Source organism: Babylonia areolata, chromosome 25 (genome assembly GCF_041734735.1).
Source record: "Babylonia areolata isolate BAREFJ2019XMU chromosome 25, ASM4173473v1, whole genome shotgun sequence".
Taxonomy (NCBI): Eukaryota; Metazoa; Mollusca; class Gastropoda; order Neogastropoda; family Buccinidae; genus Babylonia; species Babylonia areolata.
This window is the reverse complement of record NC_134900.1, coordinates 26,029,979-26,044,978: the sequence shown is the minus strand read 5'-3', so window position 1 is coordinate 26,044,978 and position 15,000 is coordinate 26,029,979. Positions and strand designations below refer to the sequence as shown.

The following is a 15,000-nucleotide window of genomic DNA, read 5'->3' as shown; positions in this document are numbered from 1 at the left end:
AAAGGCGCGGACCCCCGATAAAGCATGCACCTATGTGTGTGTGTTGTGTAGTTCGGGGACGGACGGCATTGACCTGCCTGGGTACAAGGGTGGGTGGGGGTGTTGGGGTAGGGGAGGTGTGGGGGTGGGGTGGGGAGGGGAGATGCCATTCAGTTTTGTGTATGATAGGGAAAACAAAGTACTGACGTGTGTGTGTGTGTGTGTGTGTGAGAGTGTGTGTGTGTGTGTGTGTGTGTGTGTGTGTGTGTACATATGTGAGTGTGTGTACATGTGTGTTATTCACTTTCGTGTATGATAGGGAAAACAAACTGACGTAGAAAAAACTTATAGTAGCTCTGTGTCTGTGTGTGCGTTTGCGTGTGCGTGCACGTGTGTGTGTGTGCATGTGTGTGTGTGTGTGTGTGTGTATGCGCATCTGCGTGTGTTTATACGATGCGTGGTTTTTGTTTGTTTGAGTGTACAAGGTGTGTGTGTGTGTGTGTGTGTGTGTGTGTGTGTGTGTGTGTGTGTGTGTGTGTGTGTGTGTGTGTGTGTGTGTGTGTGTGTGTATGATTAGCGAGGAAGCTGAGAGTTTAGTCGGGGTATTAGACGGGTATCGTACTCCTTCCGCGCGTGCTGTATGAAAGGCTATCGGCATGTTTGATTTGCCATCCACGATCGCTTTGGCAATTTGAAAAAGAAGAAAAAGAAAAAGGAAAAAAAGAAAAGTAGCTTGTTATGTCTCTGCTTTTTTCTTTCTTTCTTTCTTTCTTGCCATTTTTATGTCTGGGGAGAGAGAGATAATGTCTAGACAGATGTTGAGGAAAGGGGGCGGGGGGGTCGCCATCAGCGTATTTCTCTGTCTGTCTATTTGTCTGTCTGCTTGTCTGTCTGTCTCTTGTCTCTGTCTCTCACACACACACACACACACACACACACACACACATTTTCTTCCCTTCGTCCGAGAAATAATCATTATCTCGGCCAAGTTACCACGTTAGAGAATGTCACTCTTGTCTCTATGTCTCTTTGTCTTTTCATTTGTATGTTTGTTTGTTTGCCTTCTTTCTTATTGATGGGGATCAGTTGATTTACTGATACTACTGTTTACGCGTTCATTCATGTACAGTATTTTTTTTTTTTTTTATACAGATTTTTTAATCTTTTTTTTTTCTCCTTTAATTCTGACAGAGGTTAACAGATACAAATATAACTGGTGAATTGAGAAGCTACATCATGATATTGACAAAACGATGTTTGTTTTTTCACTGGTGCATTTGGCAAGTTAGAACATATTGACAAAAAGATGTTTTTTTCTTCACTGGTGCATTTGGCAATTTAGAACATAGTTACAAAAAGATGTTTTTTTCTTCAGCTGGTGCATTTGGCAATTTAGAACATAGTGACAAAAAGATGTTTTGTTTTTTTTGTTTTGTTTTTTTTTCTGGTGCTTTTGGAAGTTACAACATTGTATTAACTAAAAGGCCATTTGCTCTTCACTGGTACGTTACAACAACATACTGACTAAAAGACTTTTTGTTCTTCACTAGTACATTCGGAAGTTACAACAAAATATTGACTAAAAGACTATTTGCTGTTCACTGGTACATTGCAACAACATACTGAGTAAAAATCTTTTTGTTCTTCACTGGTACATTCGGAAGTTACAACAAAATATTGACTAAAAGACTATTTGCTGTTCACTGGTACATTGCAACAACATACTGACTTAAAGACTATTTGTTCTTCTCTGGTACATTACAACAACATGCTGAGTAAAAATCTATTTTGTTTTTCACTGGTACATTGGGAAGTTACAACAAAATATTGACTAAAAGGCTATTTGCTGTTCACTGGTACATTGCAACAACATACTGACTTAAAGACTATTTGTCCTTTACTGGCACGTTACAACAACATACTGAGTAAAAGACTATTTTGTTTTTCACTGGTACATTGGGAAGTTACAACATGATAATAACTAAAAGACTATTTGCTCTTCATTGGTACATTACAACAGAACACTGACTTTGAGACTATTCGTTCTTCACTGGTACATTCGGGAAAGTTATAACAACAAATTGACTAAACGACTATTTTATTCTTCACTGTTACATTCGGAAGTTACAACAGCTTAATGACTAAAAGACTTGTTTGTTCTTCACTGCTACATTTGGGAAGTCACAACAACATGATGTTGACTAAAAGACTATTTTATTCTTTACTGGTACACTCGGAAGCTGCAACATCATAACTGATATTGACTAAAAGACTCTTGTTTTTCACTTGTGCATGTGGAAGTTACATGATATTAACTAAAAGACTATTTGTTTTTCACTGGTACATTTGGAATTTACAACAACATACTGACTAAAAGACTGTTCTCCACTGGTACACTCCTGAAGTCACAACAAAGACTATTTTTTTTCTGTACTGGTACATTCGGAAGTTACAACATGATAATTGATGTTGACTAAAAGACTATTTGTTCTTAATTTTGACTAAAAGACTATTTGTTCTTAACCGGTACATTCGTAAGTTACAACGTGATAATCTATATTGACTTTAAAAGACTATTTCTTCTTACATTCGGAAGTTGCAACATGATAAGTTGATATTGACTTTAAAAGAACTATTTGTTCTTACCCGGTACATTCGGGAAAAGTTAACAACATTGACTAACAGACTATTATCTGTTCTCCCAACAACCCCCCCCAAAAAAACAGCCAGCAGAGAGGCAGCCTTCACGCACGCCGTGTCGGCAGCCGGCGTGGTGCACGCCATCAGCCGCTCGTGTCGGGAGGGGGAGCTGGCCAGCTGTGGCTGCAGCCGGGCCCGGCGGCCCAAGGACCTGCACCGGGACTGGATCTGGGGCGGCTGCGGCGACAACATCGAGTACGGCTACCGCTTCGCCAAGGCCTTCGTGGACGTGCGTGAGCGCGAGAAGAACCACCCGAGGCATTCCAAGTCGCTGGCCCGCATGCTGATGAACCTGCACAACAACGAAGCCGGCCGGAGGGTGAGTGTGGGTGGTGTGTGGTGTGTGGGGGTGTGGCGGGGTGTGGTTGTAGGGGCGTGTGGTGTGGGTGTGGGTGGGCAACTCTTTTAAGACTTCTCTTCTGTTTTGTTTGCTGTTCATGTGTGTTTTCAGTGTCTTTTACTTGCTTTTGATTTCAGTCTAATGTAGTCTTCTGTCTGCAAGTCTTACTATGAATTTCAGTCTAATATCATCATCCTAGATGAACAGACTATGAATAAATAAACGAACGAACTTGCTGTGGAGTATAGATAATTATGTTTAAACAGATTTTTTTTTTTTTTTTTTTGGTCTCCTAATGAGGGTGGTTGGGTTTGGGTGTATGGGTGTTGGTGTAGGTTGTTGGTTCCGAGGGATGTATGGGTGTTGGTGCAGGTTTGTTGGTTCAGATGGATGTATGGGTGTTGGTGTAGGTTGTGGGTTCCGAGGGGTGTATGGGTGTTGGTGCAGGTTTGTTGGTTCAGATGGATGTATGGGTGTTGGTGTAGGTTGTGGGTTCCGAGGGGTGTATGGGTGTTGGTGTAGGTTGTGGGTTCCGAGGGGTGTATGGGTGTTGGTGCAGGTTTGTTGGTTCAGATGGATGTATGGGTGTTGGTGTAGGTTGTGGGTTCCGAGGGGTGTATGGGTGTTGGTGTAGGTTGTGGGTTCCGAGGGGTGTATGGGTGTTGGTGCAGGTTTGTTGGTTCAGATGGATGTATGGGTGTTGGTGTAGGTTGTGGGTTCCGAGGGGTGTATGGGTGTTGGTGTAGGTTGTGGGTTCCGAGGGGTGTATGGGTGTTGGTGTAGGTTGTGGGTTCCGAGGGGTGTATGGGTGTTGGTGTAGGTTGTGGGTTCCGAGGGATGTATTTGTATTTGTATTTCTTTTTATCACAACAGATTTCTCTGTGTGAAATTCGGGCTGCTCTCCCCAGGGAGAGCGCGTCGCTATACTACAACGCCACCCATTTTTTTGTATTTTTTCCTGCGTGCAGTTTTATTTGTTTTTATATGGGTGTTGGTGTAGGTTGTAGGTTCCGAGGGGTGTATGGGTGTTGGTGTAGGTTGTGGGTTCCGAGGGGTGTTGGTGTAGGTTGTGGGTTCCGAGGGGTGTTGGTGTAGGTTGTGGGTTCCGAGGGGTGTATGGGTGTTGGTGTAGGTTGTGGGTTCCGAGGGGTGTTGGTGTAGGTTGTAGGTTCCGAGGGGTGTATGGGTGTTGGTGTAGGTTGTGGGTTCCGAGGGGTGTTGGTGTAGGTTGTGGGTTCCGAGGGGTGTATGGGAGGATAGGGTGAATCGGGAGGAAAGAGGAGGAGGTTTGTTGGGACCGGGATGTGGGGTCCGAAAGTGCATTGGGCGGTGGCCGGTGTGTATAGGTTTTTAATTTAACCGTTTCATGTTAAGAAAAATGTCCATATACCTTTATATATACTTTATTATATACACATATATCTATACATATAAAGTACATGTATCACACAACGTTTCTGTCAGTGATAAAGCACAGCAGTACGTGATATGTTGGACCTATACTTCAGATTGAAAAAAAACAAAAAAAACAAACAAAAAAAACCAGTAACGAGGGGAAAAAAAGAAGAGATTCTGTAAGGGATATTTTCCCATCCGAAATATAAAAAAAAAGTGGCTCTCATCAGTGTCGTAGTCGACGAGTCACGCAAAAAAGGGACATAATCCAGCACTGAAAAAATAACGTGCCTTTCATACAGGTTCTCAACGGTGGTCGACGCGACAGTTTTGGAAATTTTTGGCCAATGGTTTTTTTAAAAGAATCTTTTGTGATAACCCCCCCCCAAAAAAAACCCCACCAAAAACAAAAAACAAAAAAACAACAACCCCAAAACAACTAAACAATAAAAAAAAAAAACCCACCAAAAAACCCTGTATGAACCCAGCAAAGGTCTGGTTGAGCTAGGATCGGGTCGGGTGGGATTGGTTTTGGTTTGATTTTTGTTTGTTTTTCGGGGGTAGGGGTTTGGGGGTGGTGGGGGTGGGTCGATTCTCGTCCTTCCTTCCACTATTCAGCTTCTATTCGTTTTTCTTTGGATGCTTCGCTTTGACTCAGTTCCGGACCAGCACGTGGGTTCAATTTTACTTTATGCGCGGATTTTTGGGTTGGGCATCCGCCTGTTTTAGGTGGTTGTTCCCCCCACCCCCACCCCCCCCAGGCAGATTTGGGTACACACGCTTCCGCCCTCTTTAAAACAAATTGGCTTAATTACCAGTGTTAGGAATTGATGGACTGGTATTGCTGTTTTATGTTCGTCAAAGGAACCTGTGTGGGGTAGGTCTCACCAAGGTGTTTTCATTTGAGCGTCTCTCTCTCTCTCTCTCTCTCTCTCTCTCTCTCTCTCCTTGTTGTTGTTGTTGCTCCTCTTCTTCTTCTTTTTCAGTTTGACGCCTTGGTATGGTTTTTTTTATAGTCGGATGGGTCCCAATCAACAACGACGATTTTTGTTTCTCCTTCTCCAGATATTCTCCTATCCCCCCCCCCCCCCCCCCTTCTGTTTGTTTGTCCATTTTCAAGCTTCATCATCCCTTTCAGCGCCCCCCCCCCCCCCCCCCCCTGTTTCTGTCTTTGTCTCTCAGTCTCTGTCTGTCTTTCAGTTTGTCTCTGTATCTGTCTGTCTGTCTGTCTCTTTCCCCTCCATCAGTGATTCTCACACATCGGGTTTTCATTCTTTCCAGTTCTCTTTTTGCTGCCATCTCCTCCCACCCCCCACCCGCCTCCACCTTCTTCCCCACCCACCTCCTCCATCCCATTTCCTTCGCTTCTCTCCACCAACCCCCATCCTACCTACCTACCTACCTACCTGCATGCTGGCAGACATCACACATCGTTCAGTTTCTGGAGCAGCTACCTGTACCATCGCACAGTCTGTTTTCGCCTTGTTTTCAGTAAAAAGATGCCTCCCATACCGCTCATCCTCACGCTTGCGCAGTTGTTAGTTCCGTTGCCGCGCTCACGACGGCTTCTTCCTGTTGTTCACGTGTTGCTTTCGGGCTGTCAAAAACCAGTGTTTTGTTTCCTTGTTTACGTCTCTTTGTCACACATACACACACACACAGAAGCGCGTGCGCGCGCGTGCACACACACACACACACACACATACACACACACACACACACACACACACACGCTCGCGCGCACACACCGCACGACCAGCAGAAGATCAACAAGTACTTAAGTAGCAGACAGAACGGAAGAGATGTATGGGGAGGGACTGAGATTGAAAGGCAAAGTTTGTTCCATGCGGAAAGAGCGCTGACCGTGGAATTTTGTTGTCGTTTTGTTGTTTGTTTCTTCGAGGAATTGTCAACTCTGGAATCAGCAACTAAGCGTAAAAGTTCCAGACAGAGTATAGATCGAAGTAAATCAGAGAGAAAAGGCATGTGGGTTGCACTACGGCTTTCATGACATTCAGACACGTGGCAGCAAGCTTGGCAGTTTATCCTGTGAGATACTGTAAATGTTGTCACTCACTCACTCACTCACACCCCCAGTTTGACAGTGTGTAAAATGCCAGTAGGGGATGTTAGTTATTCAGTGTTCGGCTCACGTGGTGTACTTCCTGGCCGGGTTCTTTCCTTTTGACGGCGGCCAGGGAGGCTGGGACATAAAGTGCGTCTGTTATGTCAGTGCAAAGCCTGATATGACCCACTCTGTTGCACATGCATGGGTAGTATGTTTAGTTCAACAGGTTGGGGGAAGGTGCTTCTGACTGGCCTCTCTTGGAGACACTAGGTGCGTGAGGAACTAGTTGCCGGGGGGCTGGGGGATGGGATACAAAGGGCGAGGAAGGGTTTATTCCCCCAAGCACGAGGTTAGCGGCAAATAAGCAGACGAGAAACTGCCTCCAGAGAGTCGAGTGTACCATCACCCCCCCCCCCCCCCCCCCCCCCCCCCCAACAGTACTGCCAGAACAGTTCCGAAATGGTCCGGTTTCTAAGGTGACAGCCATTTAATTGAGAAAGGACTGCTTGCCTTTCAGCTTTTAACAACTATTACGCCCTGTGTTGTATGTATACACAAGACGCGCTTAAAAGTGGTGCAGATGTCTGCTGATGCCATGTAGTCTGTATACTTTCACTATCATCATCATCATCATTATTACTACTACTACTGCTATTATTATTATTATTATTACATTTGCTATTATTTTATTTATTTTTTTTATTTTTTATTTTTTGCCATGTCATGTTTCGTGTTACGTTCCTATTGATTATACCTGCATACCCTTAACCATTTATTTATTTTTATTGATTATTCATTTGAATATTCATTCATCTGTTTATTTGAATATTCATTTATTAATTTATTTACTTAATTTACTGCCCCGTTTCGTGCCTGGTTACCGCTGCCTATACAAAACATAGTCATCAAGACGATCGCTTCTCTCCAGCACCCTCCCCCACCCCTCACTGACATGCTCTCCCCCCGCCCCCATGACCCCACCCCCCATCCCCATCCCCATCCCCCCATACCACTCTTCGCTGCAGCCGGGAGGAGCACGAGGAAGAAGGGTGGCTGTTGACAATTTGGTAAACCTGGCTCTTGGGGGGAGGGGAGCAGCGGTCTGTCTTTCAGCGCCTTCTCCTTTCTCAGCCGTGTTATCTCCGTGTCATAACTTTATCCATCCCTAGCCTCCCTGTACTATACGGTACATATATAATATAATACGGCCCCGCTATGATTCGTAGTGCAGCCCAGAATCGAATACCAGGCCGACTCCTGGGTGTCTAAGGGCCTGCCTCAGTGTTGTGAGACAGGAGGTAGGACAGAGGGTGGGGAGAGGGGTGGGTGGGTATCCATGTGGCACCACCTTTATTTTGAGATCTTCTTCTTCCCTTCTCCGTCAAGAGTCATTGACGCACCGCATGGAAGAACTGTTCATCAGACTCCTCTTCCAGGTCGATCGGTTGTTTTGTGTCAAATCCTGGGGTGTCTGCAAAATGGTTTCGGAGAGGTCTTGGAGTACGATCTCCAAAAAGAAAGAAAGAAAGAAAGAAAACCAAAGCCCTTGCGCGAATTGAACCTGTAGGAGGCCATTGTTTCCTGGTTGGAGCGCTATACAGACGGGCGCAATAGCTGAGTGGTTAAAGCGTTGGACTTTCAATCTGAGGGTCCCGGGTTCGAATCTCGGTGACGGCGCCTGGTGGGTAAAGGGTGGAGATTTTTCCGATCTCCCAGGTCAACATGTGTGCAGTCCTGCTAGTGCCTGAACCCCCTTCGTGCGTACACGCAAGCAAAAAGATCAAATACGCACGTTAAAGATCCTGTAATCCATGTCAGCGTTCGGTGGGTTATGGAAACAAGAACATACCCAGCATGCACACCCCCGAAAGCGGAGTATGGCTGCCTACATGGCGGGGTAAAAACGGTCATACACGTAAAAGCCCACTCGTGTATATACGAGTGAACGTGGGAGTTGCAGCCCACGAACGCAGAAGAAGAAGAAGAAGAAGAAGAATACCAGGCCGACTCCTGGGTGTCTAAGGGCCTGCCTCAGTGTTGTGAGACAGGAGGTAGGACAGAGGGTGGGGAGAGGGGTGGGTGGGTATCCATGTGGCACCACCTTTATTTTGAGATCTTCTTCTTCCCTTCTCCGTCAAGAGTCATTGACGCACCGCATGGAAGAACTGTTCATCAGACTCCTCTTCCAGGTCGATCGGTTGTTTTGTGTCAAATCCTGGGGTGTCTGCAAAATGGTTTCGGAGAGGTCTTGGAGATCGTAAAAAAGAAAGAAAGAAAGAAAGAAAACCAAAGCCCTTGCGCGAATTGAACCTGTAGGAGGCCATTGTTTCCTGGTTGGAGCGCTATACAGACGGGCGCAATAGCTGAGTGGTTAAAGTGTTGGACTTTCAATCTGAGGGTCCCGGGTTCGAATCTCGGTAACGGCGTCCGGTGGGTAAAGGGTAGAGATTTTTACGATCTCCCAGGTCAACATATGTGTAGACCTGCTAGTGCCTGAACCCCCTTCGTGTGTATATGCAAACAGAAGATCAAATACGCACGTTAAAGATCCTGTAATCCATGTCAGCGTTCGGTGGGTTATGGAAACAAAAACATACCAAGCATGCACGCCCCCGAAAGCGGAGTATGGCTGCCTACATGGCGGGGTAAAAACGGTCATACACGTAAAAGCCCACTCGTGTACATACGAGTGAACGTGGGAGTTACAGCCCACGAACGCAGAAGAAGAAGAAGAAGGAGCGCTATACTCACTACTGAGACCACCACGTCTCCACTTTTTTTTCTTTTTTGGGGGGGTGGGGTGGGGGGGGGGGTCTGGCTTTCACAGTCAAACTGCTGCGACGCCGTTCAGTCTTTGTGCAAACGCTGGACTAGCTAATGTCGTTTGCTTCGGTCCGCAAAAAACAGTCAGTCTCGTGATATGAAGCCACAGTTCATTAAAAAAAGAAAAAAAAAGTTCAGGTCAGTTTCGACTGTTTCCAAGTTCAGTTCAAGTCAGTGATGAGGGAACGTTAGTGATGAGAGAGAGGGTGGGATGGGAGGAGAGGGAGTTAAAAGGGTTAATTTCTGTTTTGGTGGGAGGCAGGGCGGAGGGGGAGCATGTTTTTCAGTTAGTCGAACGTGTCCCAGGTGTGTGGTTGCGGTTGAGAGTGGGAAGGAGAATGGAATTGTTCGTTTCTCAGGTAGGGGAAGGGGGTAGTATAGTGTTGTGTAGTGGGGTGGAGAGCGGCGTGGGTGGTGGAAGTAGGGGTTGCTTGTACGTGTGAATGTGTGCGTGTGGTGTGGTGTGTGTGTGTATGTGTGTGAGTGTGTGTGTGTGTGTGTGTATGAAGTCAAGTCAAAATGATCTTTATTGAGGGTAAAAGAATAAGCTTGTACATTTTTTTTTACACCCTTACCTCTTTTACATCCTGTCCTGCGCGCGCGCGCGTGTGTGTGCGTGTGTGTGTGTGATGGAGAGGGGAGAGAGAAAGAGGGGGGTGGGTGGGAAGGGGTGGGGGGGGGGAGAGAGATATCGGTGTGGCGAGGAGGCTTGGTCCTTCAGGAGCAGTGGTGATTGGCAGCAACAGCAGTGAAGATTCAGTCATGAGGTATCCACACTCCGGTCTGATTCTCTTTTCCCCCACGCACACAAGTACGCCACTGGCATTGGCAGTTCTGTGTCAGTCTGTGTCTGTCTATCTGTCTCACCCTCCCTTCCTCCCTCTCTTTCATTACCCCCATCCATGCGCGCACGTTTGTGTGCGTGCGTGCGTGTGTGTGTGTGTGTGTGTGTGTGTGTGTGTGTGTGTGTGTGTTCAAGTCAAAATTATCTTTATTGAAGGTAAAAGAACAAGCTGTGCAGCTTACAGTAAGTTGTTTTTTTCGTCCTGCCCTCAGAGACGAAAAACACTTTAGCCAAAAGAAAAAGACATTTCATTACAAGCAAGGCATTGTATCTAGAAAAAAAAAAGCCAGAATTTTTCTGATGTTGGCAACACAATAATGATACACGAAAGCAGCATATTTCCTCTATCACACAAATACCAGGATGAGATAGATAGATAGACGGACAGTTTGACAGACGGACAGACTTGGAGATTTGGGGTAGGGAACGGGGCTTAGGGGTAAGATGGGTTAGGGGTAGTGATGGTGGAGGAGGGTTGAATGGAATGGAGAGAGAGATAGAGAGAGAGACTGGAATGTCTTGACGGACCTTGAACTGATTATCAGTTGTTGTTGTTTTTTGTTTTTTGTTTTTTTGTGTGTTTTTTTTTAAACAATATAATAGAAGACAGGAGCCCTCTGCTAATCATCAGGATCCATCCATCCATTCATCCATCCATCCCCCACGTGGCGTTGTGGAGCATTATCTCCCCCCCCCCACCCCAACCCCCCACCCCCCCATTCCCCCACTCCCACCCCCACCATATTCTTCCTTGCCCGTTGTGCTTGTATTGTAGGTGGTATGCTTGCTAATGATGGCGTGGATTTAACGATCAGTGGAGAGTGGTGGTGGTGGCGGTGGTGGGTTGGGTGGTGTTGGGGAAAGTGGGTAGGCTTCAAGTGCAGTTAGGGTGGTACTTTGGATTTTTTTTTTTTAATTGTTTTGTTTTTTGGTCCCCTTACTTTTTTTCTTCGCCCTTATTTCTTAATCACCCCCCCCCCCTCCCTCCCTCCCCTGCCCCCAACCTTGTGTTCATCTTTAAGTTGTTTTTTTTTTCTGTATGTGTGTGTGTGTGTGTGTGTGTGTTTGTGTGTGTGTGTGGCAGACAGACAGACAGACATAGGTATCTGTTGTATCTTTCCCTATTTATTTCTCTTTTTTTATCCGTCCTTCTTCCCAACCCATTTTTCACCATCCCATTCTTTCGTCTCATTGAACGTCTCTGTCTGTCTGTGTGTCTGTCTCTCTTGGCTTTAGTTTCCACCTATCTTCTGCTGCCCTGTATTGTCTCTGTCTCTCCCTCCCTCCATCCCCCTTCTCTCTGTCTCTGTCTCTGTCTCTCCCTCCCCCTCTCCCCCCTCCTCTCTGTCTCTCTCTCCCTCTCTCTCCCCCTCCTCTCTCTGTCTCTCTCTCCCTCTCTCTCCCCCTCCCCCTCCTCTCTCTGTCTCTCTCTCCCTCTCTCTCCCCCTCCCCCTCCTCTCTCTGTCTCTCTCTCTCTCTGTGAGTCTGTTTCCCACCTTCCCTGTCACTTCCCCTCTTCATCATTCCTCTTTCTCTCCCCCTTCCTCTCCCTCTTCCTCACCCCCTTCCTCTCCCTCTTCCTCCCCCTCCCCCTCTCTCTTTTCTCTCTCTCTCTCTCTCTCTCTCTCTCTGTGCCTGTCTGGGTCTGTCGTCAGTCAGTATGCCATCCGAACTATGTGCAGGGTAGCCCGTGTTGATGGCTGACCTACAGCTTGGCCTCTGTCCATGCATACATTTTCCTGTGGTGTTCGTCTGTTGGTTGTACGTCTTCACGCTACAATCCCATGCGACGCGCGTGCTATCTCAGTCGGTTTCGAAATTTAGCATTGGTACTTGCTTCTTTCAGTCATTGTATACTTAAAAAGTAAAGGGTACAGTAGATATATATATATATATCCAGCGTGTCTAGTTGGAACATAATATGGGCTGAGTTGGGTTGTTGTTTTTGTTGTTGTTTTTGTTTTTCAGCCGTCGTTTCTTTGTAGGTTTCTCGGGGTTTTTCAGTGTTTCACAGCAAAGGGGCGGCTTTTTTGTGGGGAAAAAAATTAAAAGAAAGGAAAGATTTTGAAATAATATAACCAAGGAGCGAGTACTGGCGTATATGTTTTTCATGTGATAACACACACACACACACACACACACACACACACACACACACACACACACACACACACACACACAGATACCGCGCGCGCATGCATGCACACTTTTCCTTTGATTTCAACATATGTCCCCTTTGAAATGATATGAAAATTATTTCGTGTTTGAAATTAATTGGGCTTTTGCTTTTAAAGGAGTATCTGTATATCTGCACAGGAAAATTATTTCGTGTTTGAAATTAATTGGGCTTTTGCTTTTATAGGAGTATCTGTATATTGTAAACCATTTTATGTTGGAATAAAATTTTAATGAGTGGCTGAAAAACTGACATATGGCACTGAGCAGCCAAGTGAAATATATTTAGGTCCTAGAAACAGAAATTGGTGAACACGCATGGGTTTTTTTAAATTCGGAATGGATAAACCTGAGCTTGTTACTTCAATAATTGTTGCTAGCTATACATAAGACTACGATGTCATTATTATTGTTATTAGTAGTAGTAGTAGTAGTGTGATTATTAGTAGTAATAATAGTAGTAGTGGTGGTAGTAGTAGAAGTGGTAGTAATAGTAGCTTAAATAGTAGTATATCTAAACAATACGAAATAATGTATAAACCAGTTGAAGTAAGACAGTGACAAACGAGGATGAAGATAATCACGAACTATTCTTGCTGGCTTACGGGTGTGAACAAGAGTCATTTCACGTAACTAATAGCCCTGATATTTTGTTGTTTGACGAGCGCAATAACCGAGTGGTTAAAGCGTTGGACTTTCAATCTGAGGGTCCCGGGTTCGAATCTCGGTAACGGCGCCCGGTTGGTAAAGGGTGGAGATTTTTCCAATCAACATATATGCAGACCTGCTAGTGCCTGAACCCCCTTCGTATGTATACACAAGCAGAAGCTCAAAAGCGCATGTTAAAGATTCTATAACCCATGTCAGCGTTCGGTGGGTTATGGAAACAAGAACATACCCAGCATGCACACCCCCGAAAGCGGAGTATGACTGCCTTCATGGCGGAGTAAAAACGGTCATACACGTAAAAGCCCACTCGTGTACACACGAGGGAACGTGGGAGTTGCAGCCCATGAACGCAGAAGAAGAAGAAGAAATTTTGCTGTCTATCCGTTCCATCCAGCGTGCGTTGACTGAGCGCCGTGTATGTATGAATGTATGTATGTATGTATGTATGTGAGTGGGTGAAGCAAAAACATTGATATTGCTATTTTTTTTCTGCTGGGACTACTTACTATCTCCTTTGAGGACATCCCGACTGGCGTGTTTGTAGACAATGATGAGGTCTTTCCAAACACCCATTTTGGAAACGACTGTGCGCTACACTTAATAAGGCCACCTAGATGTGCTGACAAAAAATAAATGAAAAAGACAAAAGTTTTTTTATTTTAAATTTTAATTTTTAAAGATTTTGAAATATCTAAACTGATTCTGGGGATGTTTTAACACTGACTAATAAATCATGTTTTTTTTTATGATAATATGATATGAAAATAGGAATATGTCAAATGAAAAACAAAACCAGTTTCTTATAGACAATAATAGGGTCTTTCCAAACACCCCTTTTGGTGTGACTGTTCACAACACTTAAAGCCACCCTAGAAGTACGGACTGAAAAATCAATAAAAAGAAAACAAGTATAAAAAAAAAAAAGAGAAATATTTACAGTGAAATAATTATGACGATATTTTTAACATTGAACAATATATTATATTTACAGTAATATGATATGGGGGAAAAAAGGAATATTTTACATGAAAAACAAACCAGTTTCTTCTGATGCATTTTCGGTATTAAAAAACAACAACAACAACAACAACAACAAAAAACCAAAAGAAAAAACCACAAAAAACAAACTCAAAACACCAACAAATAAACAACGTTGCTGCGAAAAGCTGCTCAAAATACGTCAGATAATGGGAAAGAAATGTTTTTTTCGCCACGAGAAGGGATGTCAGTCTGCTGTATTCATAGAGTAAATTATTCATTACGGACTATAAGATCTCCCGAAAATGGAAAATGGCTACAAAGTTACGGAGTAAAATTAAAAAAAATAAAATAAAATAAATAACTGGCGTGCACGTAAAAGAAGGCTCCGTGGCAAAAATCGGTCAGTTAGGCGTGGGACTTTTCTGATCCAGTGTTCACCAGGGATCAGGGTTCGAGGCCCCCGTATCAGCTTGGTGTTGTGTCCTTGGGGAAAGGCGCTGTCCTTACTCCGATTTTCTCCACCGGCTGACTCCACCCCGCCAGGTGTGTGAATGAGTACCTGCCTTCGACCGACTGGGCAAAATTAAAAAAAGCTTGCGCGCGCACGTGTGTGTGTGTGTGTGTGTGTGTGTGTGTGTGTGTGTGTGATATTAAGACTATATTTGTGTAGCTCCCTTCAGAAAGGTGCTTAGACCTAAACCGAATTTCATTCTCTCTCCCAGTCACACCCAAACTTTGTCTACAAATTACGACGGTCATTCTTGTCACAACCACCTACCCTCCTGGAACCTGGAACCACACAGTCTGTTTCACCCCGAGTGCCATTCGCTGTCGAGGCAACCAAAATGAAAAGACCCCCATGTCACCACCACTCGCCTCACCCCGTCATCCCCCAACCCCGTCATCTCAACCCACCCCCACCCCGCAAAAAAAGATTTAAAAAAAAAAAGAAAAGAAAAAAAAAAGAGAGAAGAAAGTGTATATTTGAATTTAGACAGTGGTCGCAAGATTCGCACCTAAAAATAA

At 44.8% G+C, this 15,000-nt stretch overlaps 1 protein-coding gene across 2 annotated transcripts in view; it reads left to right on the top strand.

Annotated features, from left to right (window-relative positions):
- Window positions 1–15,000, top strand: part of LOC143299717 (protein Wnt-5b-like) — a 176,700-nt gene that overhangs the window by 107,664 nt on the left and 54,036 nt on the right. For both annotated transcript variants that reach the window (XM_076613091.1, XM_076613092.1), the window contains exon 5: window positions 2,706–2,998. In XM_076613091.1, the coding sequence (XP_076469206.1) occupies window positions 2,706–2,998 (293 nt within the window). The remainder of the gene's footprint in view (window positions 1–2,705; window positions 2,999–15,000) is intronic.